Source organism: Sapajus apella, unplaced genomic scaffold (assembly GCF_009761245.1).
Source record: "Sapajus apella isolate SASKATOON/1434 unplaced genomic scaffold, GSC_monkey_1.0 scaffold118, whole genome shotgun sequence".
Taxonomy (NCBI): domain Eukaryota; kingdom Metazoa; phylum Chordata; class Mammalia; order Primates; family Cebidae; genus Sapajus; species Sapajus apella.
In genome coordinates this window covers 1,183,535-1,200,241 of record NW_022437058.1, presented here as the reverse complement: position 1 = coordinate 1,200,241, position 16,707 = coordinate 1,183,535, and the positions used below count along the sequence as shown (strand labels likewise).

The window sequence follows — 16,707 nt, the reverse complement described above, 5'->3', positions numbered from 1 at the left end:
AGTGCAGCTGATAGGCTATTTTATTTTTTTTCCCCACAAATTAATTTTGGAACTTTTATTCTCAAATAATCTCCTATTTTCCAACTTACCACGACTGATTTGCTACCTACTGATGAGGAGGCAGAAAAGACCTCTCCCTTCCTGCTGGCCCCACTGACTGCCCTGAAAGAGAAATGAGTGGCGATGACTCGCAGCTTAGGACTGCTGATGGCCTGGCTGACCACACTTCCCATGTCTTACCAGCTCAGAATGTGTAGAGAACAGCAGAGCTCACGCTGGTCCCTGTGACCTCCATAGATGACAGGGCAGACGGTGCTTCATACACCAACCTCTGGTCACATTTCCAGCCCCTGCCCATAGCATGCCATTTCTGACTCATTATTCCAATTTTATTTGCTCATCACAGGCCACTTCTCAGAGGTACAATATTGGCATGACTGAATTCAGCTAAGAGCACTTTCAAAGCCAAAACAATAACCTGCTCACATGACAAGCAAAAAGCAATGAAAATTCTTTCCTGCCATTAGCTGTGGTAAAAAGAACGCAAGCGCAGGTCGGGACTGAGCCAGGATCTGGTTCTAGCAGGTCTGTGCAGGGTTGGAGGTTTTGATAATCACCACTTCCAGACCTAAGAGTGCTAGGGATAGCAGAACCCCCCCTGCCCTATGTGGCCCCCTTTACTTCAGGGCCCAGACTGTCCAAAAGGGATAAATTAAGACATAGGAATGATCAAGTAAGACAGAGACCACGGATAGGCTAAAATCACCAGAGTCTGAACCAAAATGTAATAATTACTCTTTATTTAAAATAAATAAGCCCTCTTACTTACAGGGAAAATATGAAAGTAAACTCTGTCCTCCTGGCCTCTAAGACAGAAACCACGTTCAGAATATGCTCATTTAAAGGAAAGATTTGTTGATTATCAAACAAATCTAGGTACTTTAATACACATTGTTTCCTTGAAAAATAAAGACAAAGGAATAATTCATGTCAAAAAGTCACAGGTTAGAAAAACAATTTTCCTTCTGAGGCTCATTTTAGCAAATCCCCCAAGTGTCCCCAAATCGTTAAAAAAAGCTACATCCCCTGAGAAAGGGCTCTTTCCCATAGCCCTCTTGCTCTGATGCCAGCAGCCCTGCATCCCTCTGCCAAGTAGCTCCCTGTAGGATGGTGCTGTTGCCGGGTGGGAATGGCCCTCTATGACCACCTCCAGCAGGCAGGAGCTTGGCACCTGCTTTCCACAAACTCACTCACTTGGCTCAGTTATTCCACAATGGAGAGGAAGTTTCTTTAGCAGCCAAAGTATTCTAAATATCACATTTTCCAGTATTTGCCAGATCCACAGTGTGCTCAGAAAGCCAGGGCTGTATCACCAGGCTTTTTAGAGAAGATTACCACCTGTGCATCTGAGCGACCTTTGACAGGCTCTGCAGCATTCAAGGCCTGCAGACACCACTTCATGTATCCTTTAATGCTGATCAATTTCCAGATTTAACAGTTACACAAATTATGTTGTCATGAAAAACTGAGAAGAAAAAGCCTCAAAGTATTTTTCAGACCTCCCCTCCTTACCCAAAATACAGACAAGGCAAAAACTCTCATAAATTCATATTCATCATTTGAGAGGTTGAAGCCTCCAAGGATTCTTCTAGCTCCAGGGCACATCGACTGTATGCTTCCAGATGTTTTTTCCAGATTTCAACTAAAATGAGAAAACAGCACGAGTGTGGAATAGCCATCAACAAGGTGGAAAATTCCTGTCAGAAAACCAGCAGCATGGGCGAGGGAGCTTGTGGCCACTGCCCGGCAGTCACAGTGCTCAGAGGTGCCCTAGCAGGCATTCTACCACTGTTCTCAGCCTGCGGGGCCGGGACTGCCCCTTACTGAGCAGAAGCTGGCTAGTGAGGGCGGGCAATCCAGGGTAGCTAGGGCCTTGTGTGGGTAGGCTAGGAGAGGACTGAACCTCTACTTGACCTTCCAAGCTTCTCTTGGGTACAGCCATCCTTAAGGCTACCCACTGTCAGGAGACATCTGACTTGAAGTCTGAGACAGTCAGTGACAAGTCCTTCCAACTTCAAAAGTCTGATAATACCTCTTAGGAAATGGGCTGGATTTACCACGCGTTATTACAGCCAGTCTCAGCTGGACTTACTGGGCCCTGCTACTCAGCTGTTCTTGCAGCATCAATGGTCAAGCTGCTCTTCTGGGGACTCTAATTAAAGTCAGTAAGTAACCTGGAGGACACTCAACCTGACATGACTCTCCCTTAGGCACTCACTGTAGTGTGGCTCTTCTTTTTCTGTCAGGGCTGGGGGGCCGTCTTCTGCAGGGCAGCTGGGGTCCTGTGTGGGTGGGCTGAGAGGTGCCTGAGGCCTGGGCTCTCCCGCCAGCTCCTGCTGCACATTCTCCAGCATGGTCTTGTATGCCTGTCGGGCCGCCATTGTCAGCTCAACCATCTTGTGGAACTGATCCTTGGGCACAAGTGAGAGCACACAGGTAATATCCCAGCTACAGAGGATACAGGTCCCCTCAAACTCAGCAATGGCACTCTCCAGAGAGAAGCAGGGGTGACACAGGGCAATGTGGACCCCATGCTTGTGGATGAGTACCAGGGATGCTGCCCCAGAGGGAAGAGTGGGCTAAGCCAATTTCTTGGGCCTGCCTGAGGTGCCACTATGCCGGCAGGAAGCCCAGATCAGAGCTCAATTCAGAACCAGACACCTCAAGCTGTCAAAGAGATAAATGCTACCTTTTTATAAGAAGGTTCTGCCTCAATGGTGGCTTCTCCTCAATATCAGCCTACCAGAAGTTCTGGGATTGCTCTGTGGGTGAGCCCACACTGGCCACCTGCCCTACTTCCTCCCATGGGCAGTGACTGAGGAGGCCTGTGCCCTGTGTGCTCACCTGGGCCCCATCGTAGCTGAAGATCCCCACCACGCTGACAGGAACTGCCTTGTTCAAACTGCGCCCCAGAGCTTTGCGGTTGAGAGCAAACACAAAGGGAATGTTCTGCTCACAGGCGTAATCAATAATTGTGTGCAACGTGTCATCCAGCCCACCTGGTCAAAGTACAATGAAAGATGACAGGAAGACACGTCATATGGAGTGTGGTATTAATACTGGTTACAAAGGGCTTTTTCTTAGCAACACACCTATGATTTTACACCCAAGGTAGAAGCTCCCTGAAAATACCAGGGGAGAGCAAGCTGCAGCCACATGAAGAATCAACTCTCCAAAAATATGGGAAAACATGGAAAGAAAACACACAGCTGGAATTGTCTTAACAGGAAAGGTCAACTGTTTGTTAGTGTTACTGAAACTTACCACATGCCAGGCCACTGATCAACTAACTGCTTCACACCTATTAGCTCCTGTGTCCTCCCCCAAATCCCAAAAGGCAGAGAGATGCTTGTGTTCTCACTGACAGATGAAGAACCAGAGGCACAGAAAGGTTAAAGTTCCTTACTCTACACTGTACCCCTGGTCAAGGCACAGGTGTGTCACCCTCTATTCCCTGACTATGCTTCTGGGACAGGGATCAGTCAAGGCTGATGCACCAGGAAGAGGAATGAGGTGAAATGAGCACTGTGTGCAGGTGATGCACCTGGCCACGTGAAACCCAACAGCACCTGAGAAGTACTCCTAACAGCATGAGAAATAAATAAAGGGCTTTGACACAAGTCTCTATACACTCACACAGCAGCCAGCTGGCGTATGTAATCAAAGAGATGACTCCATTTACAACACAAGTGGGTAGGAATGAATTTTTCAAGAAACATGAAAGAGTTACAGACAACGTCAACATGCTGCTAAAGAAAACATTAGCCTGGGCAACATAGTAAGATCCCATCTCCACCAAAAAAATTAAAAAAAAAAAAATCTGCCCAGTGTGATGGTAAGTGCCTGTAGTCCATCTACTGAGGAAGCTGAGGCAAGCTCAATCACTTGAGCCCAGGGGTTCAAGGCTGCAATGAGCCATGATCATGCCACTGCATTCCAGCCTGGGCAACGGAACAAGACTTTGTCTTTTAAACCACCCCTGCCACAGAAAACGTGAACAAATGAAAAGTCACCTATGCTCCTGGACAGAATGATCCAAAATGATGAAATGTCAACTTCACAATCTAACACTTGAAGACAGCGGTCCCCAACCTTTTTGGCACCAGGGACTGGTTTCTTGGAAGACAATTTTTCCACAGGGGAAGACGGTTTCAGGATGAAACTGTTACACCTCAGATCATCAGGCATTAGTTAGATTCTCATAAAGAGTGTGCAACCCACATCCCTCATATGTGCAGTTTATAACAGAGCTTGCGCTCCTATAAGAATCCGACGCTGGGGCTGCTCTCATAGGAGGCAGAGCTCACGCAGTAATGCTGACGAGCCCACTGCTCACCTCCTGCTGTGCAGCTCAGTTCCTAAGAGGCCACAGACAATACTAGGGCTGCAGACCAGGAGTTGGGGATCCCTGCTTTAAAATACTGTAAGTTACTACAAATGGGATTTCTTTGAGAAAGAAAAAATATGGAAAAAATATAAAAAGATGTCAGGCTAACATGGTCAGGTATAAAAGTTTACTATAAAGGTACCACAGTGTAAACAAGGTTATGCAGATAAAGAGAATGGACACAAGACACAACCAGAGTTTAATAGAAACAGTACGTGAAGAACAGCACTTTGGATTAGTCAGGGAGAAGATCCTGGAGGACTGGGTGGGCTCATCCAGTTCATCTTAGACCACAGTAAATCCTACCTAAACATATACAAATGAAGGAACCAGGAGATAAAAAGAATTTTTAAAGCAAATCTTGTAAATACTGGAATGAAAAGGCTGAAAAATAACACAATAACTAAATGCAATTAAAAAAATTAAATGCCAATATATATAACACTTAACATCTCTGCATGGCCAATTTTTTTTTTTTTTTTTTTTTTTTTTTGGTAACTGACAAACCAGAAAAAGCACTTGCAACTCGTACTCAAAGGAAAAAGGTACAAATTAATCTAAAAAAGCACATGGCCAATGAACATGAACAATTCACAGAAAATGCCAAGCTCCTGATGCTGATACCCTCCCTCATAAGAAAACTGCTAATAAAAACTCCTGAAGAGGATGCCCACGCCTCCCCACCCTGGGGGGAGACACAGTGGTCTCTGGAGGAAGGCACAGCATATGCCTTCAAGTTACGAATGCACACAGCATTGCAGGCCAGTCACCTGCCCTACAGGATACTCACCTAGTCCTTATAGAACACCTGTAAGAAACAACTGTTTACAATTAGCCTAGTATTACCTGGAACCTAATTACATATCAATCCTCTCATTTCAAGACAGGAACTTCTCCAATGCACGTCCTACAATACTGTGGAAACTGGGAACTCATTCTGCATCTAGTTGGTTGGGAGATTAATTTCCAAGCTCACAGCCCTTATTCTGCCCACCCCCTGCCCCTGATCTACCCAAAGCATTTGTAAAGTGATGAGGAGGCAGCCTCCTGGGATAAAACTTTGAAGAAAAATAACCAGTTCTGGATGGGCTGGAAAAAGGGGAGATGGGGCAGAGGTGGGGTGGAGTGTTCTGTGCTCCTTAGATATAATTATAGTGAAATCTACATTCAGTTTTTTAGGGGAGACATATGAAGTCCCCCTAATGTCAGATGCATGTCTCTCACTGGCAGGTCTCTGCCTGGTGTCCACTCCAGCTCCTGGGAGTGAATCTGAAATGTTATCTGAGCAGTGTGTAGAAACAACACAGCAGGCCTGACTCCTGTCCTCTTGAGTCCTGCCTGCCAGGTTGGCCCTTGGCTGGGGTCTGTGAACTTGGATTTCGAGAGGGTTCCCACCACCCTAACTGGTAAGAGTAACTCACTGTGCCTCCATAGTGTGTTGTGGTTTCTACTGAACACCTGCTTTCCTTCTGGAGTCTGGACTTCATATGTGCTAGGCAGAGGATGACTGTGTGACTGGGCCCAAACAGAAGCCCAGGCGCTGAGTCTCTAATGTGCATCCCTGGTTCCCAGGGGCTCTTAACTCGCTGGGGAATTAAGAGTCTCCCATGTGATTCCACTAAAAATGACTTTCGGAAGCCAGAGCCCGGTTCCCCGACACTTAACCCCATGTGCCTCTTCGCTTTGTTGCTTTTGCTTTGTGCCTTTTCACTGTAGTAAGTCACAGCTGCAAGTACCACTCTATGCTGAGTCACATGAGTCCTCCTGGCACATCACTGAACCTGGTGGTGGGCTTGGGAACACCCAATACAAGCAGCAAAGTCCAGACTTTTGCTCAAACAACCTCCAACCCATTGCTATTAGCGAGATGAAAGCACGTGGCAAGGGCCAACTACTGAAGTTCCACAAGAAAGCTTATGTCAAGCAAGATGCTCGGCTCAGATAATTTCCATTTCAAAGTGTAAGTTTAGAATTATTAGTAAAATGCCACTCAGAGCAAATACAGTACTTCAATGTAATTCATCAATTTTTACCTTTAAGATGATTGCAAGCCACTGGGTATCTTATCTGACAAATATTTATAAGATATGCAATCAAGTCCCTCATGCCTCAAAGTAGAAACATGTTGGAACCAATGATTAAGCAAATGCATATTAAGGGCACAACAAATCCTTATGACACTGATCAAGTAAAAACCTAGCCCCATGCTCTGGCAGAGGCACAGAAGGGGAATGATGGCTTCTAAGAAAGTGGTGTGGGGACAGGTGTGGTGGCTCACACCTATAATCCCAGCACTTTGGGAGGCTGAGGCAGGCAGATCACGAGATCAGGAGTTTGAGACCAGCCTGGCCAATATGATGAAACCTTGTCTCCACTAAAAATACAAAAATTAGCTGGGTATAGTGGCATGTGCCTGTAGTCCCAACTGCTCAGGAGGCTGAGGCAGAAGAATCGTTTGAACCCGGGAGGTGGAGGCTGTAGTGAGTAGAGATCACGCCACTGCACTCCTCCAGCCTGGGCAACAGAGTAAGGCTCTGTCTCAAAAAAAAAAAAAAAAAAAAAAAAAAAAGAGGCTGGGCGCGGTGGTTCATGCCTGTAATCCTAGTATTTTGGGAGGCCGAGGCAGGCAGATCACCTGAGGTGGGGAGTTCAAGACCAGCCTGACCAACATGGAGAAAACCCATCTTTACTAAAAATACAAAATTAGCTGGGCGTGGTGGCAAATGCCTGTAATCCCAGCTACTCGGGAGGTTGAGGTAGAAGAATTGCTTGAATCCGGGAAGCGGAGGTTGCAGTAGGCTGAGATCCCGCCACTGCACTACAGTCTGGGCAACAAGGGCAAAGCTCCATCTCAAAAAAAAAAAAAAAAAAGAAAGTGAGGTGACTGTGGGCTGAGTGTGTTTGTGTGTGTGTGTGTGTGTGTGTACACACTTTTACTTTTTTTTTTTTTAAAGGCATAAATCCATAGAAGAATGTGAGAGACAACAGCAAAAAGTTTCAGCAAATGGACAACTGAGCTAGCCAACCTAAGCCAACAGTGAGAAAAGCCTAAAATAGCCAGTCTTGGACCCCAGAATCCCCCAACGGCCAGGAGCAGGCAGCATAGGGTGATGCAGCAGTGAGGAGGGCTGGCTGAACACTGGCAAAGGGGCAAGTTGCTCAGCTGCGGCCCTTTGGTAAGGCACAGCACAGGTTTGCAGGGTATGACACACCACACATCTAACGGTGGTGACCTCAGGATGAGCTCACAGGGCGAAGTTCGCCTGTCCCTCCAGCAGGTAGTGAGAAGTCTTCCTTGGGGATTTGACCAGCCCTAGGGGAGACAGAGACACCTGGGGCACTTCCGACATGGAAGCAGCCCGACCACATCGTCCTACAGAAGTTCTCAGTGCATTCCTCAGAGCAGCAGCAGCAGCACCCAGGAACTTGCTCAAAGTACAAATTCTTGGGCCCATTGGACATACTGAAGCAGAAACTCTGGAATCTGTGTTTTCCTCAGCCCTCTGGGTGATTCTGATGCTGGCTACATTTTGAGAACCATCACCCTCAATGCTGCTCACAGCCTTGAACACCAGCCACACACCCGGATTTCTAGTCGGCTGTTTACTGGCTCTTAAATAAGCACAGACAACTGAGGGATAGTGGACATCTGTGGAAAACCTCCACCATGAGAGGCCAAAACAAACAAAGCAAACTACTGGGAGGAAACAGAGGCAGTGCAGTAAGAGAAATTCAGCATCATTAAAATTCTCAGAGAGGCGTCCCTGAGGCAGCAGCAATGTGATAAAAAAAAAAAAAAAGGAATCTTCAGAGGATGAAAACAGCTCCCCAAAAATAAAAAATCAGAAGTAAAAAGCTATACAGAAAGTTTAGAAGACACAGTTGAGAAATCCTAACAGAAAATAAAACCAAAAGGAAGAGATGAAAAGAAGCAGGAAACAAATAATGTGAAGATACCAGTCCAGGAGGCCTGACCCTGATGCAGTTCCAAGAAGAGCTGGCAGGGATTGGAGGAGAGGATTTAAAGCAAAAATTCAGCATGTCCCACAGCCAAAGACACTGGATGCAAACTGTCCCACATCCTGTAACAAGGCACTTCCAGTGAACGCCCAGAGAGCAGAGAGTGCAAAAAAGATCACAAAGGATCAAGAATCAGAGACTCTGGATTTAAAGCAAGAGGTTCAAAATATGCCTCCCATGTATCCTTTTCTCCTAAACCACTAGAGGAAAGTGCTCCAACAAAACAAGAGTGCACCCCAAGAAGGAGTCCATAAATAATACCTTATCGAAAGGGGGTGAGAGCCAAGGGTATCCCTGGGTGCCAAATACATGAGGTACAGCAAGCTGGGAATACAGGTTTCTTTAGCAGATAAAACTGCAAAATGCCTGGTGTAACCAACTATCTTAGAAGAGGCCGAGGCAGCTGGCTGAGGGCATGAGGTTTCATTAATGCTAAGTATATAGACAATTAAGCAACCACCACAAAACAAGGACAATAACCCAAACTATACATTAGGGTAAGTAACAAGCAAAGCCCTTTTGCTTTATTGGGGAGTTGACAAATACTTAAAACTGAAAACATGTGAGCAGTAGCTCACAAGTCTCTTATATAGAGATATGGAAAGGGAAGGAGCCCAAGCCTGCCTCTCCCTTAACAAACCCTATAGGACTATTTGACCCTTTAGCTATGGACTTGTAACAACGCTGACAAAAACAGCCACGGAAGCATGTGGCCTGTCCTCTTCAATGACCTGGAAAGGCCTCTGGGCACATAACCAGATGGGTGGGTCACTGAGATCCCGTCTGCCATATTCTGTCAACAGTGATGGTAGACCAGTACCAAGTTAGGACAGGGAAGAGCTGCCGGCTGGGGGCCTTGGCCATGTCAGAAAACCTCCAGGCTTTAGACAGGAAATGATAACTGGAAAACATCATCTCTGCGGGTTCAGCCACAGGATGCGGATGCATTTTCTCAAAAAAAAAGTTGAATTTTACACTGCAGGAGAAAGGAATGGGGCCAGGGAGAAGCTTGTGAGTTCCCTAGCCTAGAGGGAGATGAAGGATAAGAGCGATGCCACTCTGCTCTTATCAGTTCTCCTATTGCTCAATTTGAGAAGGACACAACAGGGACAGGCAAGTCCTTCAGAAGCCAAGAAAGCACAAGTGTAGGCCAAACATAAGATGTCACAGTGAGGGTTCACTGTCACCTGACACAGCATATCACATCCAACAAAACGTATATTCCAGTTTAAGTAAAACAGCAAAATATTTAGACAAAGTCATACCTGTAACAAGCAAGCAGATGAGTCAACCACAGACTGAACAACTAAATGTCAAGTAGACAAAAGCCCTAGGTAGGTACTGCTTGGCTGCCAGGCATAGCATCTCATCTCTGTGGTATGAGTGATCAGTGACTATCCCAGCCCCAGGGTGGCGGCCTGCACAACAGAGGCATGTCTTTCCCTGATGCCAGAGGCCTGCGTGGGCTGGCTGGGCCCGCCGTGTGCAGGACCACAGGACCCACCTGCCCTACAGAGGGTAAGGCACTTAGTAATGGTCAATGCAGTTGGGAAACAATTCATCAAAACAAAACCCACGAAGATGAGCTGTCAAGGCCCGTGGCACAGTATACCAGGTGTGTGGTGACCATGAGGATGGCACACTAGACACTCACACAGGGGCCCACATGTCACAGGACCACGCCATGCCTTTACCTTTCGACTGTATCTTCTCACAATTGGGAGAAATAATGACACATTTCAGTTTTTTGAGCTTCAGGTGTTTGAGAACTTCCCTCAACCCTAACACGAGTCGCCGTTTAGTCCTGGCCTTGACTGGATCTTTCTGGTACATACGGTCTTGGAAACGGACCAATTCTTTGAGTAGGTCGGTAACACAAGCATCCACTTCTTTACAAAGCATCTGGCTGCAGTAACTGAAAGAAACATCAGACATCAGGAATTGTGCCACTGGCTGTGACACTGCAGCAATGCTCCCAACCCACCCCAGGGAGAAGAGACGTAGAATGCAGCAGACAAGAGGTCGTTTCGGCGAGTACTACTAACCGGAACTGTGGAATTCCCAATGATTTAAATTTACAAAAGGTAAATACTGGGCCATTTTCCCCCATTCCCAACTACAAGGGAGAAATTTCTCTGGGCGCTGCCCCCACAACCATAGTTTGCCACAGGTCCCCATCTTAGCCACTACCCTGTGCATCTCCCTGTCATAAAGACAAATACCAGGAGACTATCCTGGAAGAAAAGTGGGCAAGGGGGGAAGACAGAGTGAGCACACAAGGTTAAAAGAATCCTGCTGCCCTAAGAAATTATACAGAGATTGAACCATGAAAAGGGGCCCAAGGTGATGCACAGTCACCTCACTATCCATTTCTCTGACTTCAAACCTGGGCTGAGGGCCCCTTTTCCATCATTAATACCACGAGAACCTCAGTAGAAGCAGATACAGACACAACAATTAGGCTCTCCCTGAACATGTGTAACCAGGTACCTGGCTACTTTCAACCATAAGAGTTAAAGCACAGTGTGGCCCAGCAACATGGATTTATGGAAGAAATCAACGCCATATTGAACCGAAGCACTTCCCTCTTCCACCAGTCCCTGGCAGGTAGGGGCTCACTCACTCCCTGAATCTGCGGCTGTGGATCTTAGGGAAGGTGGCGTGATAGGGAGCAAGGTGGGAGGCTTCTGTGTCCCTCTGGAGTTCTGTGCCTGGTGGCTCCTCTGACTTGCCCTCAACCGCAGGAGTGGAGATCGGTTCGTCTGTCCCCTCTGGCCCTTCGTGGAGGAAAAAGTCATTATAAGACATCTCTAAGGCTCAGTGCACACACTGAGGGGCTGGCTGAATACAGTCTTACCGATGCAACCAGACTCTGCACACAACCACCACATCCACAGACAACATGCAGAGGTTTACAGAAGGCAGCAATGACAGACAAGGATGCCTGGGGAAACCAGAAAAACGGGTGGAGGCTGTCATGCCTGGAGGTGTGCCTCCCCCCAATTTACTTATACATTCATTTTTATTATGGTAAAATATACGTTAATCTTACCAGTTTCACCACTTTTAAGTGTACAGTTCAGTGGCCAAATTTATTTTTTGATTTTGAAATTTAACCTGAAGAATTGCATTATCAGGAAGTTTTTAAAAATTGGCCTTTAGTTGTAAGTTTTTTCTCAAATGCTTGAGACCATTCTTTTTGAAATAATCCTTTAGAAAGTGCTGAACTCCAACATTTAAACTATGACAAACTCAAGAGGTGTGTGTTCAAACACACCAGGTCTGATGCAGTAATAACCTACTAGTTACTTCTCTCGACTATCAAAATGCAATTGCATAACCGATCACCAAGTGAAGGAATGAAAAAACATATACTGGACCTACAAGAATGGCAGGCTCAAAAAAGATAGTACCCCGTGGTCCCGTGGAGATGGGGAGCACCTGAAACTCTCAGCCATGCTGGGGCTGTAACTGGTAGAACAGTTAGAAACCCACTGGGCAGGAGCTACTAAAGCAATTCTGCTCCCACATAATGCCCCAAAGGAATAAGTGCTTGTGTCCTTTAAGACACATATAACACTGTCCACAGCAACCCTATTTCTAATTACCCCAAACTAGAAAATGCCTGCATGCCCATCCGCAACCCTGTACACTTGTCCAGCTGAATTTTACACAGTAATGAAAATAAATGGCAACTCCATGTCGCCAACAAGGCTGAAGGACAGGGGACAGAGAGAGCAGCACACAACACACAGCTGCACCAGAGCCACGTCCACAGCCGTGGGTGGGGCTGCTATCAGGGAAGGGTCTCCTAGGGGAGGTCTCTGACCAGAGGGCACAGGAAATTGCTGAGCTGTTTTGCTTCTTGATCTGGGTACGGTGGTTACTGTGCAAAGTCCTCAAGTTGTACACTGATGATTTATGCACTTTTCTAAATGTACAGCTGAATAAGAAGTTTGCTTAAAAACATACATTCGTGTTCATGTCCCCACATCTCATATACTTGCTGGTAAACAGCTGTGCAGCTAGCGGTGCTAATTCTCATGACCACTTTAAGTTAGAGGACCGCCTAGCACCACACAAATCAAATTTGGTGGGAAGGGAGGATCCTCACCTCTGTCCCTCACAGAACGCAGAACAAGAGGCACTAGAAACACTCCCCCATCCATGGGGACATCCCTTCCCTGTAAAGCTGGGAGCTCAATGCTGACCCACTTTCACCACAAAGCCAAGAGGAGTCAGCCAAGTCCTGGAGAGTTTGCTCAGCATAGCTCATCCTTTCTGCAGCTGCTCCCACCTAAATTATTCTTAAGGCACAAACAGAAGTTGGTACCTGAGGCCTCTGCCTGCTCTGGAACCTGGTCGTCACCACCACTCTCTCCATCTTGTGTGTCATCACTGGCAAAAACTGGACTTACAGCATTTTCTTGGAGACGCTGCTGCTTTCTCTCTTGCCGTTCTTTCAAAATAATCTTAAAAATTAAACAAACAATTAAAATGCCTAAATATTTGTACTTAAAAGATAAGCTCTTCTGCAAATTAAACCGCCCAAGTTCAACCTGTTGGCAATGCGCCTATTTGTGCTTTGAGAGCAGCCAAGTGCGCCCCAGCCTCCAGGGAGCTGACCCAACCCTCCCTGCTGGTTTTGGAGTGGCACATTCCTCCCTGGGTATGCAGAGCAGCCACACAGGAAGGCCCTGAGCTCTGAATCCAATTCTGTAGCTCAGCGCTTGCCTGAGCACCTACACCACAGGGTTGCTGTGAGAATTCACTGGAGGGAGGTGGCTCACATCTGTAATTCCAGCACTTTGAAAGGCCAAGGCAGGTGGATCATCTGAGGTCAAGAATTCGAAACTAGCCTGGGCAACATGGTGAGACTTTGTCTCTACTAAAAATATAAAAATTAGCTGGGCATGGTGGCACATGCCTGCAATTCCAGCTACTTGGGAGGCAGAGGCAGGAGAATTGCTTGAATCCAGAAGGCCAAGGGTGCAGTGAGCCAAGATCATGCCATTACATTCTAGCCTGGGCGACAAGAGCAAAACTCCGTCTCAAAAAAAAAAAAGAAAAAAGAAAAAAGAATTCATCGAGGAGCCTGTGACTGTCCTCCTGGAAGGTCTATAAGGAAGTGTGCACTATTCACCGACTTTGAACATCAGATAGATCAGCTAGGGTAGGATGAAGGGGGACGATAAGAAGGAGGAAAATGCAACTCCTCCCATTTCTGGTTTTCTGTCCATGCCACTGCAAAGTTAAAACAATAAAAGATGTTCCTTTCTTCTCAAGTAGCTGAAGCATTCTCCACATAACATGTTCCTCATGTGTCATGCTGGGAGGGTGAAGAATCATTTGTTAGAGTATCATTAACGTGTTTTACTACAACATATTCAAGTAATGTTTAAGTCGTAAAATCTAGAAATCTAAGAAATGGGAGGATAACTATGGACACGTGAAGCTGTCTAAGATTTCTAGTGCCTCGCTTTGGCTGAAACACCTACACACCTTCTTCAGTGAGGTTGGCTTCTTGGCCTTGGGGATCTCCCTCTGCTTCCCTTTCTTTATCAGGGGGGCGCTGGAGTCCAAGGGATTGTGCGGGGTCTTCACTTGACTCACACGGCGACCTCTCTCCCCTGACGCACATTCTTTGGAAAGGACTGGCACTGCTCCAACTGAAACACAGTGAGACAAAGGCCTCATGGTCACCTCCCAGATGCTCTACCCAGCTCTTGGACCGCAGCTTGCCCAGTGGCTGCCTCAGGGTATCCAAAGGAGTTTGCCATGTCATCCCCAGCCTGTCCCCACAACCCTTCTCATCTTTGTCAAAAAATCTCTTACACATTCTTTTCATTGGCAATTTCTAAATGATATTTATTATCTTTCGGATGAGATCCCCAAAAAGTATCAAGTAACTTAGGAACCTACCTTCCTATCCATGTCATCAGATCTCCCATGTTTCCCAGTACAGTCTAATACTGCCTGGATCTCATTTTTTGACTCAGGGCAGTTCTAGGTGGTCGCACTCACTGTTACTACTGTGAACATGTCTCTCTCCACTACAATTTCCAGTTGACACTGCCTTTATGGAAGCTGGCTATTGGTTTCTATATGTGTATCTTGTATCTAGGTACCTTATAAGATTCTATTAATATTTCTAGTTAATTCTCTTGAGTTTTCCAGACATGTTTTCCCAAATCCCATCATGAACAGTTGGTAATCCCTCTACATAGCCAATGAATTATTGTGATTACTACTAAACAGTTCAATTTTATTCTCCTTTTCTGTTCTATTTCCCTTATCGATAATTATTTCAAATAAACAGTTAATTCCTATATAGTTTTTCCCCCCACTTTTTGATCTGGAAAATTTCCAAACATATGCCAAACAAAACAGAATAGTAAACAAACCCCGTGCCCATGTCCAGCTTCAACAGTCACCAACATTTTTCCAAATGTATTTTACCTGCCTTCCTTTAATTTTGGAACAGTTTTTAAAATAACTGGTGCTTTGTCAATCAGGCAGTCCCACTTAGTCTCACCTGTTGGATTCACTGCTTCAATGCAGAATGTAACCTGCACAGGTCAACTAAGATAACGGTACCTGCCTCCCAGGCTGCTCTGGCCTTAGTAAGCACAGCTGCTTGCATCTTTGGAGCCTTATTTCCACATGGGGTTTGAACATACATGTGACTGGCTCAATTCTTTTTCTCAGGTCTTCTTGGAAAACCATGTGCGGCTCACGTGCTCATTCACCCAGTCCTCAACGATACCACTAAGTTCAGCATCTCACCTGGGCTCCTGCAAAACCTGCCACAAGCCCTCCAACTCTACACCTCCTGCACCCCACTGCCAGGCACCTCTTCACAAAGCACTGACAATGGGCCCAAGAAGAGTCTTTTCCTCACAGCAGAGGAAGATCAACCATTCCCTCCCACAAAAACAACCACCAAGTTCAACATAACTGCCAAAAACAATCATATCAGCCCTCTGGAAAGTGATCAAAGGCTTCCAACAAACCGAGTGCTTACTTCTTAGATGACTAGCCTTTGGGTGAGAACAGTATGAGTCTGGACATTCCCGTCTGAGGCTTTTCCTAGTTTCTCCCTGCTCAGCTTTGGCTCATTGAACCAGGTGGCAAGGCTGTGAAAAACAGCAGCTTCCCTGTCATGGCCATAAGGGGCTTGCTGAATTCAGAGGGTGGTCATTTAAAGTGGTGATTTCAGCAAATGGGGAAGGCAAGGGAGCATGGCCAGTCAGAGGCTGCCATTTTGAATAGGCAAGCAACAGAAACCACCAGGCCAGCAAGGACTTACATGGAGTCCAGGGGAAGACTCGCTATAAGGATGGGCTATGGGGCAGTCAACCAAGAATTCTATATTCAGCAAAACTAACCTTCAAAAAGTGAATGCAAAATAAAGACATTCCTAGATAAAGACTGTGAGAATTTGTTGCTAGTATGGCTTGTGTCACTAATACTAAAGGAAGCCCTTCAGAAGAAATACAACCAGAAGGGATACAAGATGGCAAATGAATCCAGAGGAATAAAGAACACCTAAAATCATAATTATGAAACTGGTAAATATAAATTTTTCCCTTATTCCTTCTCTTCTTTAAAAGATATGGCTATACAAAGTTGTAGTTCCAACACTGTAGTGTTTGGTTTATAATATATTTAGATGTACCATATGACGATAGCATAAAGGGGGAGGAAGAAAATGGACACATATTGGAGTAAAGTTTTTCTAATACATAAACTAACAGGTATACTGTAATCCGTATAGCAACCACTAAGAAAGTAGTTTTTCAAACTAAACTTAAAAAAAAAAAAAAAAATCAACAAGAAATCAAAAGTGTACTCTAAAAATATTTAACACCAGAGGCAGTAAAAGAGGAAGCAAGGAACAAATAACAAAGCTGACAAAAACAAGCCATGGGGAAAGGACACCCTGATCAATAAACGGTGCTGGGATAAGTGGCTAGCCACGTGCAGAAAAGTGAAACTGGACTCCTTCCTTATACTATATACAAAAATCAACTCAAGACGATTAAAGACTTAAATGTAAAATCCAGAACTATAAAAATCCTGAAAGACAACTCAGGCAATACCATTCTGGACACAGGAACTGGCAAAGAGTACATGCCAAAGACATCAAAAGTAACTGAAACAAAAGCAAAAATTGACAAATGGGATCTAATTAAACTAAATAGCCTCTGCACTGCAAAAGAAACTAGCATGAGAGTAAA

The 16,707-nt window shown here is 45.6% G+C and overlaps 1 protein-coding gene across 9 annotated transcripts in view; it reads right to left on the bottom strand.

Moving 5' to 3' along the window:
* Nucleotides 1-783: 783 nt before the first annotated feature.
* Nucleotides 784-16,707, bottom strand: part of SECISBP2 (SECIS binding protein 2) — a 43,387-nt gene continuing 27,463 nt past the window's right edge. For 5 of the 9 annotated variants that reach the window (XM_032260430.1, XM_032260431.1, XM_032260434.1 and 2 more), the window contains 7 exons: nt 13,970-14,136; nt 12,801-12,939; nt 11,091-11,244; nt 10,162-10,382; nt 2,905-3,059; nt 2,279-2,471; nt 1,413-1,702 (listed from right to left, as the gene is read on the bottom strand). In XM_032260430.1, coding sequence (XP_032116321.1) covers nt 1,599-1,702; nt 2,279-2,471; nt 2,905-3,059; nt 10,162-10,382; nt 11,091-11,244; nt 12,801-12,939; nt 13,970-14,136 — 1,133 coding nt within the window. In that variant the 3' untranslated portion in view covers nt 1,413-1,598. Of the gene's footprint in view, nt 1,703-2,278; nt 2,472-2,904; nt 3,060-10,161; nt 10,383-11,090; nt 11,245-12,800; nt 12,940-13,969; nt 14,137-16,707 lie in introns of all 9 variants that reach the window. The other 4 variants (XM_032260428.1, XM_032260436.1, XM_032260433.1 and 1 more) reach the window with 1 other exon arrangement.